The following is a 19,848-nucleotide window of genomic DNA, read 5'->3' on the forward strand; positions in this document are numbered from 1 at the left end:
TATAATTCTTAAAAGTCATTATATTATATATATATATTAGTTTTTCAGCGAATAATTACATTTTTTGTGTGTCGGTGGGTACGTCTGCGCGTACTTTTTTTTTTCTTTTTCAGCGTAATGATTGTACAACTCTTATATTTTCATTTCAGAGCGATCTCTGACGGACAATTATTTGTAAAAATTAGTTTTTCTTAGTTTATTTTTACAAATGTCTCTCACGCTTGTAGGCCTATTTTGTAGTTTTTAAAGAATTTGAAAAATTTTTTTTTTTAATATTTAATTTCGCTATCAAAGCCCGCAGTTTATGAATCACAAAATATTCAATAGCCAATTTTTTTTTCTCTTTTTTTTTTTTAAATACGAATTTAGGAAATGTGAGGAAACGTGAAAAACTGCGCACGCAGCACTTGAGAGGAGTGGGGATAGCGTGCGCAGTCGCGCATGCGCAGAACAATGCGCGTCATTATTAAAACGAAAGTTCTGACAACAATTTGCTGGTTAATTGCGAGAAATTCATACCAAATTGTTCATTAATAAATATTTATAATTAAATATAAATCATTAAAATAATTAATAATAGTTAATAAATACTGTAAATAATTAAAAATGTAAACAAAATATTAGTAATTAATAAAATTATAAATAATTATTGTAGTAATTTATTAATCCTACTTACAATCATAACAAATACTGAATAATAACTTTAATTTTAATGAATAATTAATAGTTTTAATATTATAATTAATAATAATTATTACAATTAATTATTAATAATTATAATCGGAGTGAATAATTATAATTATGACGAATAATTAATAATTACTAATTATGATAATAGCAAATATTTACTAATTATAATTGTGAGAAATAATCACTAATTACAATTATTATAATCAACAATTAATAATTATATTAATAAATTACTGATTGTGATAATAATAAATAATTACTAATTATGATTACTAATTACGATTATTTTAAACAATTACTAATTATGATAATAATAATAATTAGTAATTAATTAATTGCAATAAATAATTACAATAGTCGATTAAAAATTTTTGATTTCAGGTTTCCTTACAATTCGCATTTCTGTATTTCTTTAGCAATCAAATAGTGACGTTGTTAACGCCGGACGATAAATATTCATCGAGTGCACCGTCGTTTGGTAATCTCTTTGAAGGCTGGCAATTATTCAACCCACACGCGATCACAGCGATATAACAACAATCTTACGAATAGCAACAATTCAGCTATAGTTCGATTGTGTTAAATTCTCCGATTCCAAGTTTTCTTCTATTCGGAAAAAATTAAATTCTACTTTCCATTTTCATTTAATTTATTAAAAAAAAATAATAATAATAAATAATAATAATATTAATAGTATTAATAATAATAAATTGTAGTAATAATAATTATTATTAATGGTATAATAATTATTAATAGTGACAAATTAGTAGTAACAATAATTAATTATAGTGATAAGAATATTATTATCAGTGATAAGAAAAAATAGTGATAAAATTAATGGTGAAAATAATTATTAATACTATTATTTATTGATAGTAATATTAATTAATAGTAATAGTAATTAATAGTAACAATAATTAATTCCAGTCGTCATTATTGATAATAATTATTCATAGTAATTAATTATAGTAATTATTAGTAGTAATAATTATTCATAGTAATTAATTATATAGTAATTATTAGTAGTAATAATTATTAATACTAAAAACTATTAATATTATTAATAATTAGTAGTAAAAATAATTAATTGCAGTCATAATTATTAGTAACAATAATTATTAGTTAATTAATTATAGTTATTGTTAGTAGTGATAATTATAATTAATAGGAGTAATAATTGTTAACACTAAAAACTATTAATAGTAATAATAATTGTCAGTAACAATTATTAATTACAGTCAACATTATTTGTGTAGCAATAATTATTCATGGAAATTAATTACAGTAATTACTAGTAGTTAGAAATAATAGTAATATTTTCTAAATTAGAGTTACTTACAATGTTTAGAAATTTTAATTCGTGACTGGTTTTTTGCTTTTGAATTAGTACATTCTGCTAATAACTAGTAATTTGTACTATTCATTAGTAAAATTTACTAATTCAAAAGTAAAAAGTCAGTTACTAATTCAAATTAGTAATCATTTTTCGCTAATTAAAATATAGAGAGTAATTACTAGTAGTAATAATTAATAGTAGTAATTACTAATAGTGATAATTAATAGTAGTAATTACTAGTAGTATTAATTAACAGTAGTAATTACTGTTAGTAATAATTAATAGTAGAAATTACTATTAGTATAATAATTAATAGTAGTAATTACTAGTAGTAATCATTAATAGTAGTAATTACTAGTAGTAATAATTAATAGTAGTAATTACTGGTAGTATTAATTAACAGTAGTAATTACTGTTAGTAATAATTAATAGTAGAAATTACTATTAGTATAATAATTAATAGTAGTAATTACTAGTAGTAATCATTAATAGTAGTAATTACTAGTAGTAATAATTAATAGTAGTAATTACTGGTAGTATTAATTAACAGTAGTAATTACTGTTAGTAATAATTAATAGTAGAAATTACTATTAGTATAATAATTAATAGTAGTAATTACTAGTAGTAATTACTAGTAGTAATCATTAATAGTAGTAATTACTAATAGTAATAATTAATAGTAGTAATTACTGGTAGTATTAATTAACAGTAGTAATTACTGTTAGTAATAATTAATAGTAGAAATTACTATTAGTATAATAATTAATAGTAGTAATTACTAGTAGTAATCATTAATAGTAGTAATTACTAATAGTAATAATTAATAGTAGTAATTACTGGTAGTATTAATTAACAGTAGTAATTACTGTTAGTAATAATTAATAGTAGAAATTACTATTAGTATAATAATTGATAGTAGTAATTACTGGTAGTAATAATTATTATAACAAAAATTATTTATAGGGATAATAATAATTAGTAGTACCAGTAATTAATTAGTTATTATTAATACTAATTATTATTAAGTGTAATAACAGCTAAATATTTTCTAATTGAACCGTTTTGTTACTTTCTATAATTATTGTTATTAGAATTATTATTATTTATTATTATTTTTATTTTATTGTAAGCAATTATAATTATCGATATTAATTGATAATTGAATCGAATTTAATTCATCATAAATTTTTTTCTCGCGATAAATATTTTTTTAAAAGTGTTTTCCTTTCGAGTAGAGAAAATTATATTTTTGCAACGAGTTGAGAACAGTGCGCGCGCATTACGAGAGGAGTGGGGAGAACCAATCACAGAGCGTCACGCCCCACTTCAAGTGCGTAGTGCAGTGATTCTCAAACGAAATCGACTTTATTTTTTTTTTTTTAATCTATTTGAATCCGCCATCGGTGAAAATAACACGAGCGAACTATAGACGCGCATAAAAATATTATAATATTGTTAAGCATTGTATAATAACAAATGTAAGCTCAAGGACAGATGGGTTTTTCGTTTTGTAGTTTTTGTCTATATTTTTGTTTCGTCGTCTTCACTTCAATTGCAATATTTTTTTTTTTTATTGTATAATGACAAAAAACTTATTAAACTCGAATTCACTTTTCTCCTTATTTAATTATTATTTCATGATAAAAACCGATCGTCACTCTCTCATAATTTGAGGGACGGGGACGGACAAGTCGTCCATTCTCTCTTTCTCTGTACATGTATAACGCGGCTCGCTCAAATATTCTTTCATCAAGAAAAAAAAAGAAAAATTATTTTCCTTTTTTCAAACACCATCATCGCAAAATTCTTATTTTTCGTTATTTTAAATTCATTACATTCGCTTTTATTCACATTATTTAATTATTCGTTATTACACGCGAATTCGAAATCGGATCACAGCATTTGCGATAACGTTTTTTTTTCTTTTGGTTTCACAAAAAAAAAATTTTTTTTTTTTTTTTGAAAAGACAAGGAAGTTGAGAAGGTCAGATCGAAGTCGAGGAGAATAAAAATTGGAATGAAAGAAAATGCGAGAGGGAAAAAAAGGAGAAGGGGGTTTGAGTGCGCCTCTGGACCAGAAAAAGGGATTGAAACAAGGTCCCCCTCATGCTAAAAGAATGAGACAGAAAAAAAAGAGGGAAGAAGAAGAAGGAGGAGGAGGAGGAGGGAAAAAAAGAAACGATTCTTTTAATGGCCTTGGGCGGTTCCATTCAAAGTGGTACTCTTCTATGTGGGTTAGAACTCTTTTTATACTCTCGTCTAACATTGGCGGAGGTTTCATTCTACGTTTTTAACCAGTATTATTCGCTCGGATAAGAAATATAGAGCGGGACTTGGTATCCACGTTCTGCTACTAGCAAGATTTCCATTTTATTAAGCAAGAGAAATTATATTCTGTGTTGAAAAATTACAAATTCCAGGGAAAGAGAAAGAAAAAGAGAAAATTAATTCTCTGTTGTTGCTAACGATCGGGTATTGTTAGAAATTGTCAGAACGTCTGGTGGGAACTGAAGGAATTAGGATCTATAAGAAACTAGAGTGGGGATAATTTTTAACATTGGTAGAGGGTTAATTTTATTTTGATCCAATCACTCAGAAAAAAAAGATTTTGATAAAGATTCCAGAGAGCAAACTTTCGGTGCAAGTTTCGCAATAAGTCTACATTTGAAAGCTGTCCGCAAGCTTGCAATTTGGCACAAAAATTTAATTTTGTTTTTTCCTACTTTCCCGGACAAAATTTTGACTATTTCCCTGACCCTGAAGAATATTTTGATTTACTCTAAACATTATTAGATACTAAACAAAATTTCAAATATTTAATCATTAATATTTTCCATAGAAATTAAGATTTTCAAAAATTTTTGAAAATAAACAACTTATAATCATTAAAGATGACCGAGTAATAAAATAATTATTTTATATTATAAGAATATTGTTATTATAACTTTTTCAAAATTATTTTCATAATTTCAATATTCAATTAATATTTTCTCGAATTTTCAACTTAAATTCTTCTTTTAAATCAATTATTTTTTATAATTTTTGAAAAACTTCTATGGAAATTTTCAAATCTATTTGTTATTTGTTTACAATTGAATTTTACGTGAAATTTCGATTATTCGGAAATTCTTCAATTAAATGTATGTTAGAAAATAAAAACTTCAAATAATTTCAAACAATAATTCAATTAAACTTTATGAAAAAAATTAATTAATGAAAAATTCAGATTTTCAAAAATTCTAATTTGAAACCTTTTACAAATTCAATAATTTCTAGAAACTGACGTTATAATGCTCTCAATTTTCAATTATTATCTAAAATTTTAAAGTAAAATTCATTTTAAAATCATTTTTTATTAGAAAATTCTACAAAAATTCAATTATTTCAAAACATAAATAAATAATTTATTAAATAAACAAATGTTTTTGAAAATTGAATTCTCATTAACAATTTTATCGACGAACTTTTAAGTAATTGAATTATTTGTTTCAAATTCAATTATTTTATTAACGAATTTAAAAAAATTTTTTAAATAAATCCTTTTTTCGATGAATTTAGTTAAAATTGGATTAAAAATAATTAAAAATAATTTTGAATTTCGGAGAAGAATTTTATTATTTATAAAGATAATTGAAATTTTGCCAAGAATTTTATTAAAATTTTCGAAAATAATTGAATTTCGGAAAAGAATTTTAAAAAATGTTTAAACATAATAGAATTTCTGCGAAGAATTTTATTAAAATTTTTGAATTGAATTTCGGAGAAAAATTTCTAAAAAAATTGATACATAATTGAATTTGTGCGATGAATTTTATTCCAATTTTTTGAAAATTAATTAAATTTTGGAGAAGAATTTTATTATTTATCAAGATAATTGAAATTTTGACAAGAATTTAAAAAATTTAAAGAACATTTTTTAAAATTGAATTTTTATAAAGAATTTTAGCAACAAATTTTTAAATAATTGAAATCTTTTGAAGAATTTTAATCAAATTATTAAGATTTTATATTGAAAATAATTGAAATTCTGCAATGAGTTTTATTATTTATGAAAATAATTAAATGTCTGCGTAGAATTTTATTACAATTTTTTTTTGAATTCTTGAATTCTTTTAGAAATTTATATTAAAATAGTAGATTTCAAAAATCATTAAATTGAGGAAAATTTTTGAAAATAATTGTAATTTTGACAAGGATTTAAAAGACATTTTTGAAAATAATTGAAATTTTGCCATTTTTATTACTTTTGAAAATAATTGAATTTCTTGCAATCATTTGTCACTTTTCTAAAATTCAATTTTTTTAGTGTTTTTAACTAAAATTCTTCCATAAATCTATTAATTTTAATAATTAATTAAATATTCATTAAAAGATTTTACTAATTTCAGAAGAATTTTAATATTATTTTAATTTGATATAAATTTAATTAAATATTGGCAAACATGTCAAGTTTGCGAAACTTGTACAGTAAAGCTCGCGCTGCAAATTCACGTTTTATCCAAAATGTTTCATTTTCCAAAATTTATTATGTATTTTCATTTCATATTTTTAATTTTTATTTATTATTTCATTTTTTAATTCATATTGATTATTTTATTTTTTTATTTAATTTTTCGGTAATTTCTCAAATCTTATTTTTTTTTTATAAATTATTCATGTAAATAATCAAGAGAAATTTCTTTTACTGGAAGAAATTACTTTTTTTCTCGATAAATAAAAATTCCAATAAACTTGCAATCGGCAATTAATTCAGAGTGAGTGAATTTCATACCAAAACTGGTTGGCGAAAGTTTAAAAGGAAGGGGGGAAAGGGGAAATTTTGATATTGAAAATTAGCGGAGGATATTTCGCACTAGATTGGTAAATGGGAAAAATACATTGTATAAAGCTAATTAGAGCCGATAAGCGTGATGATGTTAATTAAATTCACTGGAGGGTGCTTAAAGGGTTTAAACTGGCTATCAGCAGAACACTTCACCTAATCCCGAGAACGCCTATCGATACGCTGTACGACCTACGCTAATTGTTTTCGATTAAAGGTGTTGCTTAGAGATTACTTGTAACGCACTACATCTCAACTACGAACAACGCCTACGATAGAAACTTCGCTTACTTTTTTTTTTAAGAGAGACTTGCTGGGAAAGTTATACAAAGAAACTTTATTTGTCACGAAAAAAAAAAGAAATCAAAAAGGAAAATTTAAAAAAAAATTAAAAAAAAAAATTTTTATCAGAATTTATAAAAAAATTCATAAAAAAATTCATTAAAAATTAAAAATATTCATTACAATTTTTAAATATACATTAAAATATTACAAAATAATATTTAATAATAATAATCGAAGAAGATAGGGCAAAATAAAAATAGGTCAAAGGAGGAGAAGAAGTTAGAAGGAAAGAGAGCGATTACCGAATTGGAAATTTTCCACTCTTGCAGGTCTCTTGAAAAAACATCTAATTAGATATTCTACTTTTCGTCGCAGCAAATTTGTTTTTAGGGAAAAAATTTCTATTTTTTCCCTAGACTACAATTTTTTTTCCACTAAAACGAGAGTAAACTGATAGAATTGTTGTCGGCAAGGCTCCCTTTTTTTTTGGCAAAAATTATTTTCATTTATCGCAATTTCCTTAAATGTAGAATTGAGCAAATAATTGTCAAACATCCCATAAAAAAATGGGAAAACAATTTTTACATTTAGTTTAGTTTTGGTTTTTTCGATAAATTAAGTGAAATTTCACTATTTGCTAGAAGAGAGGGGGTAGCGTCATTTCCCCCTCCAGACGTGCGCAGTAAAGTTGCGCTCTCTCGATAGAGAGGGGGTAGCGTCCCTTCCCCCTCCACTTTGCAGTAAAACTTTACTCTTATCAATTCACCACTTTTATTTAATATACATAAATACCAATTTAACGAAAATTCCTTCAATTCATTATTTCTTCATATTTCAAATATTCAAAATTTGAGTAATTGAATAATTGAATATTTAAATTTAAATTCTGAAATATGTTAAGTAAAAAATAAATGAACTTTAAAGCCTTGCCATATTGGGCATCCTAGAATCGGACGTGCGCTTTTTTTTTCTTCAGTGACATTTTTTTTTTTGTAAGATTACAATTTATAGATGATAATAATAATAATAAAGACAGGTGAATAAGAAGAGAGAAAAAAATTCTCTTTCATTTTTTACCCGCGCAAAATTTATAATATTTATATTCTTTTGAAATATTTTCTTCTCGATCTAAAGAGAGGTCAGCTGAATTTTGCCTCGAGGTGATTCGGTATCTAATGGAAGGGGGGTAGAGGCAGTCGACGCTTTGCTTGTCGTAGGACCAGTGAATTTGCCAGCCATGCGTCTGTGAACAATTTTTTTTTTTCTTTTGCAACTTCCTGTCTCAAGTATTTTCTCTTTAAAAAAAATTTTTTTTTTTACTTTTGCCGCGATATACGTGGCCGAAAAAAAACACGCTTTTAATATTTAAAAGCAAAATTTCTTGTTCATAATTTAATGGACCCATTTTCAATTTAAATTTTTAATTTATCTTTTTCTTTTTTTTTAAAGCAGTTTGCCTATGACAGTCCTTGAAAAAAAATTCGCTGTATTTTTTTTCAATTATTTTTTTTTTATTTTATATTTGCATTTATTTTTAATTTCATTAAATATTTTTACATTCTCATAATATGAGAAAGTATTTTTTTTGTCCGTTTAGTTAGATTAGTTTATGTACATTCGTCATTGGATGAAAAATAAAAAATACCGTGACTGTTGAAGGTGAACTACTTTAATTTAATAAAAAAAAAAAAAGGAAATTGAAAATACGAGGTTAACGCACACATAACAACTGTTAATCTATAAATTGAATTTAAAACTGTCAACATCGACAATATTTATAATATTTAAATTTTAATAAAGAAAAATTTAATAGAAATTCAAAAATTAGTTTATGTTTCGAAAATTAAAAAATTTTTCAAAAATGTTTTTTTCAATCCACAGTTTTTCTTATTTTTCCCAGCAATTTATTAAAAATAAAAAAAAATATACGTTGATAGTAATATAATAATAATGTAATAAAATATTGCAAATAAAATAAAATTTATTAATTAAGGGCATTTGAACCATTATGACGTCACAATGTGTGCAAAGCATGAGTTTTAAAATTGTGACGTCATAATGGTTCAAATGCCCTTAAATTACAATAAAAGTAAATTATAAATAGAATATTATGTTATTACAATAATATAATAGTGTTTATGATTACTTTTCTATAATCAGGTAAATATACAATTTATTTATTTATACAATATAAATAATTTATACGTATTCATATATATTTAAATAAATAAATTACTTATTTAAATAAAATTAAAATAAATTAGGGGCGGTAACAATTACCCTGAATTTATTCGATTTTTTAAAATAAATAAATATTCAATAAAATTAATATACATTATTTCAAATAATTGAAAAACTCATTCTTTATTTTTATTTTAAAACACATTTTCTTTTTAAAATTTATCTAAAGTGTATTATAATTTATAATTTTAATTTAATTAAATCGACATTAAATTTAATGCGATATTTTTTTATAATTTAATAAACAAAAGTACACTTTAAGGTATATTTGTAATTTATAACACATTTTGAGCATAAATTTTTTTTAGTGCTTAATTTTAGAATTAGTATTTAAATAAAATGAGATATATTAAAAACTATGATGTATATTTTATTTAGGAATCGTTTTATGTGCATTAGCCTAATAGTTAAAATTACGCGTTAACAAAATTGAATTTTTTTTTATTCTTTTTTTCCATATATAAAAAAGACGGATTATTTTTTAAACTTATTTCATAGGTAAATTAAATAATATACAATTGTATTTTATTAGGTAAATTAAATAATATTAAATATACAATTAATATACAATTGTATTTAATAAAAAAATTAATTTTTGTTTCTAACAGTTTTTGTAATAAAAAATTATTTAATTAATTGCATTGTGTATTAGATGAATAAAATTTAATTTTTATTTGAAATTTACTTTTAAGTAAAAATTGAGAAGAATTATTAATGGAAAATAATAAAAATAGTGACAGAGACGCACCTTTCTTATTAATAACAATTAACATTGACTTAGTTCCTTACTTTTTTTTACACTTACGATCACATATAATTTTTTTTTCCACACATCATCGATTTTTCAATTAGAAATTCAATTAAGTTGCAATAATATATTTTCATTATAAGCTTTCATATTTTCGGCTTTTGATAATTTATTAATTTATTTTTATCTGCAACTGCTATAAATATTAATTGTTGATTTTATTAAATTATCGTTTACCCTTCGCTTTATTTTCTTGTACACACATTCTAGTGAATTATTTTTATACTTGCAGATTTTTTTTTGTAAATTATTCTTTACTTTGATTCTTATTTTATTTTCTTATCAAGAAACTTTTATCCTTCTTTTATGAATTCTATAAATATTTATACATATGCAAATTTTACATTCACATTTCATTTAATATTAAGCTTCTATTATTTATATTTCTTTTATATTTAAACGTATTGAACGCTCGCTCTTATTTTTTTTTATAAATGACAATAATTTATTCTCTTGGAATTTTTCTCTGAGACAATAGTAAATAAATTTGTAAACTTCGTTTTTTTATTTTCTTTTTAAAATTAAAAATAATTAATTACAAAATTTATAATTATTACTAAATATTTGTATTTTAAATAGAGAACAATAAAAAGTCCAATTTTTTCATTTAAAAATAATAATATTAATAAATAATAATTTTTATTATGAAAACAATATGAAAAACAAATGATTTCGTAGAAAAAGTTTTTCTTTTCCGATTTGTGAAAATTGTCGTATACGAAGTCGCAAACAAAATACCTCAAATTCTTTTTTTCACCCAGGTAATTGTATCTATTGCACTTGTATCAACGAGAGATCGGATATCGTCGTATTTCGCTTGCCTCGTATCGTAAATCTTCGATAGTGACAGGAAAAGACGCTCGAGGGACTCGTATTTAAAGTTTTCTCCGTTTCTGCGTTGCGATACTAATATTTACAATTTCATTCTTATATACAACCAGGAGAGGAAGAAAAAGGACTAAAAGAAATTTGTGAGATATAAAAAAAGTGATCAGATATTGTGACAAAACAATTTTTCATTTACGGTGAAAGAAAATCGCGAGAGAAAAATAAAATTAAACAGAAGAAAAAAAATACGCACTTTTAAATATAAATTTCCAGATGAAAAAAACAAAAAGATAAAGAAAATAAAAATGCAAACAAAAGTAAAAATAGAAAATGAAAGTAATAGTAAAAATTCAATTAGAAGTAAAAATGGAAAATAAAAGAAAAAATAAAAATACACGAGAGTAAAAGTACAAAGAAAAGTAGAAATATTAATTAATTAAGAATCGTTTAATAGTTAATTTAGTTTTTCGTTAATAAAATTTTTCTGTTACGTCGTAATATTTTATTGGCATTTCAATACATATTTTAAATATTTCGCATTTGAAAAAAAAATTTAAAACTACTTTTTCTCCCATGTTGAGTCGATGAGCGCCTGAGAGGAACTAAAGACAGTCCGGCGAACAACTTCCTTATATACGGACGGTAGAGTGGGGGGCCCGCCAGTCAGAGCGCGCTCCCCACTCTCCGTCCACCAATCACTTTTAATCTCTCTCGCGCTCTCGCCCCTCAACCATTCCCCACTATTTTTTTTATTCCACTCTATATAACTCTCTTACCTTTCTATTAGATTAAAAAAATACATATTTCCATTTATCTCTTCAAACTAATATTTCGAATTTCATCATCCCATTCGCAAAAATCTGGCATTTAGTTTGAAAAATGAAAAAAAAAATTAAATACACAAAAGATGGAAATGAATTTTAATAGAAAATAAGAAAAAAAAAATCCGTAACGAACTAATGAATATGTATGAAAATATGTCGGCCGTATTTGAAACTGACAAATTAAGCATACGAACTGCTTCATCGAATCGAGTTGCGCGTTAAAAAAAGAGGATTGTATTAAAATAAAAAAAAAGGAAATGAAACAAAAATAAAAATGCAAAGGCTGCGTGGGTATATTGCAAAACGTGGAGGGCAAACTATAGTAAAAAGTAGAGCTTCACAATAAAACCTCTGCGTTCTAGTTGCTAGCGGTTACCGGGGATTTATTGCCCTGCACTACAAGTGCCCACAGTAACACTTTACGGTAATTACTGTAAAATACGAGGACTCCGCGTTACGGAAAAGGAAGTATGATCCGCTATATTGAATCTGTTAAAATGTATATTTTTTAAGGGTGTGCAAACTTTTTCTTTTGGCAAAGTTACCTTGTCAATGAACTTTACTGGGATATTTTTCAATTCTTTTTTTATTTTTTTTCTGCATCTGCGAAAATTTTATTTCGCAAATTTAAAAAAAAATTGGTGAAAGTTTTCTTTTGTTAATTTTTTAAATAGTGGCGAATGGCGAAAGTTTTCTTTTGCTAATTTTTTAAAAAAGAGCGAAAGTTTTCCTCTGCGAATTTTGGAAACAGAGGCGAAAGTTTTCTTCTGCGATTTTTTTCAAAAAATGTCCAAAGTCTTCTCATAATCAATTTAATTTCTAAAAATTGACAAAATTTATTGTTTGCAAATTTTTCAAACAATGTCAAAACATTTTTTCTACAATTTTTTTCAAGGAAAGCAAAAAGTTTTCTTGTGCGCTAATTTTTTGATGAAGAAATTACTTTTTTTTTTTAATTTTTAAGGAAATCGCTAAAGTTTCCCTTTGCAAATTTTTGAAAAAGGACAACAATTTTTATTCTTATGTTTTTTAAATAGAAATACTTTTATTTTGGATTTTAATGAAATCGAAAAAGTTTTCTTTTGTAAATTTTCTAAACAAGGTGAAAATTTACGTTTAGTAATTTTCTTTGAAAGTATTTACTTTTGTGGAGAATTTTTTTTTTCTATTTCGTTTTATTAATGTCAAGAGTTTTCGTAATCAAATGTTTAGAAAATTGAGAAAATTTTGTGTTTTCAAATTTTTGAAACAATGGCAAAACTTTTTTTCTTTTTTCTCAATAAAAAGGGCAAAAAATTTCTTGCGCAAATTAAAAGAAATATTTTTTAAATTGTTGACTTCAAGATTTTTATTTTTTATACAAAAAAGTAATAATTAAGTAAAATTGGTTTTTGAATTTTTTTTTTGAAAATTGAAATTGAAAAACAAATATAAACGAAAAAAATTTTGTCTTTTACAGTTTTTTTTTATTTTTTCGATCAAAATAATTTTTTTTCACACACAAAATTGAGTTTCTCTTCAAATATTCAATTTTATTTTTTCGAACAACAAATGCACAGTTTTGTTTCTCAATTCTCAATACACGTGTTTTGTATTGCCATTTTTTTTATTTATATTTTCTGGGAATCAATATATAATTTATTTCCCAAGGGAAGAAAAAAATTTTTTTATTTTTTTGGTAACTAAAACAATTTTTTTTTCCGTACAAAAATTGTCATTTTATGATAACAAGAGAATGAATTTTCTTCCGGGATTTTCCGTCCATAATTCCAACACTCTCTCTTTCTCTGCAGTACCAAGCATAATTTGTCAGAATTTATTTCCTGCTTTTTGTGTGTAATTTTGCACATTTTCTCGGAACTCATTGTTCGGGAATGATTCTGTATTCTGTCGAATAGTTGTGAAGTGATGTGTCTCCGGCAGTGAGAGTCGGTAGTCCCAAGGCACCTGAAAGTACCACCAACTCCCTAAAATCCCTATATTTTTCTTGTTTTTTTTTTTTTTAATTTTTCTTTTCTCGAAATCAAAAGGCAAACTTTATTTATTTTTTTTTTGCACAGAAGCTAATTTGCAGACACTACACACTATTCACTACTGATTAAGTGATGGAAAAAGCGTGTAAAATACCAGAGAAATTGCGAAATCTCACCCTTTTTTTTAATTGACTAATTATTTTTTTACTTTTTCGTTATTAATTTTTTATGATTTTTTTATTTATTATTTTTTTTTACTCTTTTTATTTGTTGTCTTTTTATTTATTAGATTTTATTTGTTATTTTTCTATTTATTTTCTTATTTATCACTTTTTTTTATTTGAAATTTTTTTATTTGTCATTTTTTATTTATTTGCTGATTTGTTAGTTTTCTATTTTTTTAATTTGTTATTTTTTATTCATTTTCTGATTTGGTAGATTTTTTTTATTTGTTATTTTTCTAGTTACTATTTTTTATTTATTTTCTTATTTGCTAGATTTTATTTGTTTCTTAATTGTTTTCTTTACTTATTTATCTATTTGTCTTTTTTACTTATTGTTTTTCTTATTCGTTTTTTTTTACTTTTATTGTTTCTTATTTGCTTTTTAATTAATTTTTCTATTTGATATTTTTATTTTTTTCTACACTCGTTTGTTTTTCTACTTAATTTTTATAATTTAATTTATTTCTCATTTTTTTTGTTGGTTCTTTTATTTATTTTCTTAATTGTTATTTTTAATTTCTAATTTTTTATCCATTACAAAATAGAATTTCGTTATCAATAATTTTTATTTTTGCTTTTTTTTCTTTTCTCAGCGAAATTATTATCGTTATTATTATAAGTTTGAATTTTTTAGTACCGAAAATAAAAATATTCTTCGCGAATATTTTTCGTACTTTAAATTAACAGTTATAAACTATTTTAAACCAAAAATTTGTTTTTGGAAAATTTACTTTCTATTTTATTGAAAAATGTTTTTCGGACATTGGAGAATTCTGTAAAAGGAGAAGAAGAATAGAGAGAAAAGTAAAGAAAAGAAAAGAAAAAAAAAGATGCTTCTAAATTTCTACGGCCATGCCTCGTGAACCATTCATAACAAGTGGTGAGATAGGGAGGGTGATGTATATTCGAATCAGTATTGAGAAAAGCGTGAAACGAGGGAGAAAAGCTAAAGATATGAAAACATATCTCTAAAGGGGGGTGAAAAGGCAAAGGGGGGGAAGGTTAGTTTTTGATGACGAAGGGTCGTTTTCGGTGTGTATTTTTTGAGTGGGGAAAAAGGGGGACAAGCCAACGTCCGAAAAACATTATATGTATTATTTATGAGACGCTTTACTTTATACGACGAAAATCGCGATCGCGTTTTTACAAAATAGATGAAATTAAATTTTTTTAAAGAAATTTTTTTCCAAAGAAATTTCTTTTTTTTTTTAAATAAATATTTTTTAAAGAATCAATTTTTTAAAAGAATACATTTTTTTTCTATAAAAAAGAAATATTTTTTAAAGAATTAATTTTTTAAAAGAATACCATTTTATTTTCTAAAAAAGAAATATTTTTTAAAGAATTAATTTTTTAAGAGAATAAATTATTTTTTTTAAAGAAAAATATTCTTCTATTCTTTTTTTTTTTTGAAAATAGAGTTAAAAAAAGGGTTACGATTCGCAATTTCTTCATGGTATTTATTGTGTTATTACCATCAGCATGCTATTTTTAATATTCAAATCAAAAGGCCCTGTTTCTAATATTAGTTTCTCTTCTTCCATTTCGCTCTCCATATTATTGATTTCGTGTCTCTTGGACTTATTTTAATTTCTCATATACAATTTTCTTTTTTTTTGCTTCATTCCCTTTTTGTCATATTCTTCCTGATTAGCAAATTGTAATTTTCAAATAAAAAACTTTCGAAACATAGAATTTCAAAATTGAAAAGTTTTTAATTGCAACTTTTAAATTGAAAACATTAAAAATAAAAAATTTTCAATTGAAACTTAAAAACTTTTTTTTCAATTTAAACTTTTAATTCAAAACATTTAATTTCAATAATTTTAATTTAAAACGTTTTAATCATAAAAACCTTAAAAATAAAAAAATTGAAACAGTTTGAAATTTGAATTGAAAATTAAACTTCAATTTAATTTGAAAATTTATTTCAAATTCAAAAATGTTAAATTAAATTTCTTCAAATTAAAAATTTTATAGTAAAGGTTTTGAATAAAGATAAGAGGTTTTTAATTTAAAAGTTTGAAATTAAAAAGTTTGAAATTAAAAATTTTCGAAATTAAAATTTCCAGAATAAAAAAAAAATTGTGAATGAAAAAAAAATTCCTCGAAGGCTAACGAGACAAATGAAGAGAAATTAAGAAATAAAAAAAAAAAATAAAGAAAAACGAAAACAAGAGAGCAAACAGATATGTCCAAATAAAGGAGGTGAATGAAGAGAGGGAGGGGGAGGAAGAAAAAAAGGGGAGGGGGAATGAGAATCGAAAGTGGGGATTGATAAAGCATCGAAGGAATTACTACTCCCTCGGTGGTCGAACCATCTGCTATTTGTCTTTTCACCGAAGGGTCGCCCGTTAATAAAGATCTTTTCTAAAGTTTCAACGCGGATATTAAAAAATAGACGCTCGGAAAAATAATTGCGTCGTCCGGCAATTATTATCAGATGAAATTAATAAGAAAAATTTTGACATAAATCTTGTCCCGAAAAAATATAGTAAATACTTTTTAGTTTCGTTATTTGATATTTTATTTTGTTCAGTGAAAAAAACCGTAAGAGTCATTTTCGCGTAACAATTGAAGAAACCAATTAAAATTCGAAATTTGTGTAAATTTTCCCCTTCACGAGTAAAATTTTGGAAAAAGCAAAAATTGAATATTAAAATGAAATTGAAAAGGAATTAAGAAAAAATTTCCTCATTTCGTAATGAAAGACATTTTTTTGAGTCGCGAGATTTTTTTTTTTTCGTTGTGATAATATATTTACAGAATTAACTGGTCTCGTGGTCCCGTCGCAAGGGAAAGGGAGTTTGATTTCGTACATTTAATCTCCGACCGAAATGTAAATCTTTGAAAATCCAATAAGATTCTGTGAAAGTGGACGTTTCTCATCGGATTTCAGCGGTCGATAGAATTTTCTATATATATATATAGAGCTTGCGGTGAAATTTCATTGGCGAACCACGAATTCTATTTCTGCGAATTCAACATTGTATTCGTGTATATATTCTATATCAATTTCAGTTTTCTCATATTCTATAACAACCGAGAGAATAATTACAAACTGCGAATCCTTATGAAATGATCGGAGGAATTGAAAATGATGAGAAAATTATTTTGAGGCAATCTGCTAACGACAGTTTAATTTATTGCGTTTACACACTATCGATTCGAAATGTCAGTTACTTATTTGAGTCATTTTTCGAATTTTCTTTGAATTCTTTTTCGAATCATTTTTTGAATACTTTTTCGTTTTTTTTTAATCCATTTTCCAATTATTCTTTAAATTCGTTTTTGAATGATTTTTGAATATTTTCTCTTGAATTAGTTTTAAATTTTTTCCTGAATAATTCTTTGAATTTTATTTTTGAATTACTTTTTGACTTTTTTTTGGATCTTATTTTGAATCCCTTTTTGTATCATTTTTTAAAATTAATTTTCGAAATATTCTTTGTTAAATAAAATTACTCGAATGATAAAAATTTATGAACTAAAATTATTACTAAAATTATTCTTTTTTGAACCTTTTTTGAATTTTGTTTCTTGTATCATTTACAAAAATTATTTTTGAAAATATTCTTCATTGAATAAAAAAAATTAATTGAATGATAAAAATACTAAAATTATTCTTTTTTGAATTTTGAATTTTTTTTTAGAATCCTTTCCTTGTATCATTTATTAAAATTATTTATGGAAATATAATTTATTGAATAATAGAATATCTTGAATAATGAAAATTAATAAAAACTAACATTTCTCTCTCTTTAAATTTTAATTGATAATTAAATTACTGATTATAATATTTCTACAGAAAATTAATTACATTTTACGTTAATATATTATTAAAAACGAATAAATTTCTCATTAATTTCTTACGAAAGAGAGAAAATTAAGATTTTGACAATAATTTTATTGAAATAATAAAATTATTGAATTAAATTACTGGAAAATTGATTAAAAGTTACATGTAGATTATTTCTGTATAAAAAATGCTGTTTTTAACTTTTTATCAAAATTTCAATTATGCACTTGAATAATTAAAACGATTTTTATTTTTAAACTTAATTTAGAGGATAATTTCCAAAAGAATAAGAAGTACTTATAATTAAAGTACAGATTTGTTTTTCTTTAAATAGTAAAAATTGAGATAAAAATATTAATATAAAAAATGTTAAATATTTTTCCTTCGGCAAAAATGTTTTTTTTTCATTTTGTCAAGAAAAAATTAGTGTTCTCACATTTCTAACCGGTAGTGTATAAATTGATCAATTATCCGGAATAAATTCGTTCCTAATTTTTTCAATTTTTCTTTAAACCGTCCATGAAAATAAATTTGAAAAAATATTCCTCACTTTTCGTTGGAAATAAACGTATATTAACAAAATGCATTTTATTACTAGCATATTTTTCTTTTGAATTTCCCAACCAATTATTATTTATAATTCTTTTTTTTTTTAATAATTTTTATAATAAATATTTTTGTAAAATTTGAATTAAATGTTTACGTAAATTGCTTGGTCAAAATATATATACAATATAACATACACGTGACAATATAATAGTGTATACGATATATAATCTTATTTAATTACCTTTCAATAGCTTTAAGTTATTTTTATTATTATTTTAGTTTTTTTTTTTGCTTTATCCTTTTATCATTATATATTTGTCAATAATATTTTTTTTTTCATGAAAATCAATCTTATATCGCTTATAATATTGAAATAACATTTTTATCTTACTTTATTAGATATTATTATCATAATCGAAAAAAAAATTATTTTTTAAAATTGTTTTGCATTATTATATATTTAAAAATTTGTTCATAGGTGCAAGATGATAGTTTGGGAAAACCGCAATTTCTTCTTCTTCTTCTTATAATTAAATAATCTCGAGCTTATAGTTATTAAATAATAATATTTTGTACAGTTGCAGTTGAATTTCAATAATCGACTGCTTATAAATTTTGTTTAGTAATGAATATTCAACATATATAGTCGAATTTTTCGCTATTCTTTTCCTTTTTTTCCTTTTTTCCCTTTTTTTAGGGTAAAATTCTTTTTTGGAAAATTTTCCAAGGAATTAAATATTCCCAAAGAATGTTTATAACTAATTTTAATGTCATTAATGAACATCGCAAGCATCAAAGTCCTTTGATAGGTTTTTTCAAAGATTAATTATTATTCTTATAATCTTTGATCGATTTACTAATAATTGATACAAATTAACAATTTGATCGCACTTTATTATTTAAATTTTTTAAATTCTTATTAATAATCGACAAAATTTTTAATTATTTCACATTGATAATTTATTTATTCATTTAATTTTAATTAGTAATTAACAGTAATAGTAATAATTATTAATTAATAACATTAATAATTAATTAATAATTTTAATATCAACAATCAGTCAATAATTTTCAATATTAACAATTTAACAATCAAGTAATAATTTTGATATTAATAAATTAAGCAACAATTTTGATATTAATAATCAAGCAATAATTTTGATATTAATAATCAAACAATAATGCAAGTATATTAAAACTAATGAGATTAATAATATTAATACGTTAATTGACAATTAATTAGTGAAATAATACTAATTAGTTTAGTAATATTTAAATTCCAATTAATTTATAAATTAACACTACTTGGATTAATAATGATAATAAATTAATTATTAACCAAGTAATAAATTAATATTAATTTTATTAATAGTATTAATACTAATTAGATTATTTGTATTAATAAATTTTAACTAATTAGATTATTTGTATTAATACATTTTAACTAATTAGATTAATTATATGAATA

The 19,848-nt window shown here is 23.3% G+C and overlaps 1 protein-coding gene across 7 annotated transcripts in view; it reads right to left on the bottom strand.

Annotated features, from left to right (window-relative positions):
* Window positions 1-19,848, bottom strand: part of LOC122505579 (RNA-binding protein Musashi homolog Rbp6) — a 1,132,030-nt gene that overhangs the window by 40,516 nt on the left and 1,071,666 nt on the right. Inside the window, exon 13 of one of the 7 annotated variants that reach the window (XM_043617299.1) lies at window positions 13,287-13,782. The exons of the other annotated variants lie outside the window; for them this stretch is intronic. Coding sequence (XP_043473234.1) covers window positions 13,697-13,782 — 86 coding nt within the window. The 3' untranslated portion in view covers window positions 13,287-13,696. Of the gene's footprint in view, window positions 1-13,286; window positions 13,783-19,848 lie in introns of those variants that run through there. 7 annotated transcript variants of the gene reach the window in all.

Source organism: Leptopilina heterotoma, unplaced genomic scaffold (assembly GCF_015476425.1).
Source record: "Leptopilina heterotoma isolate Lh14 unplaced genomic scaffold, ASM1547642v1 Lhet_36, whole genome shotgun sequence".
Taxonomy (NCBI): Eukaryota; Metazoa; Arthropoda; class Insecta; order Hymenoptera; family Figitidae; genus Leptopilina; species Leptopilina heterotoma.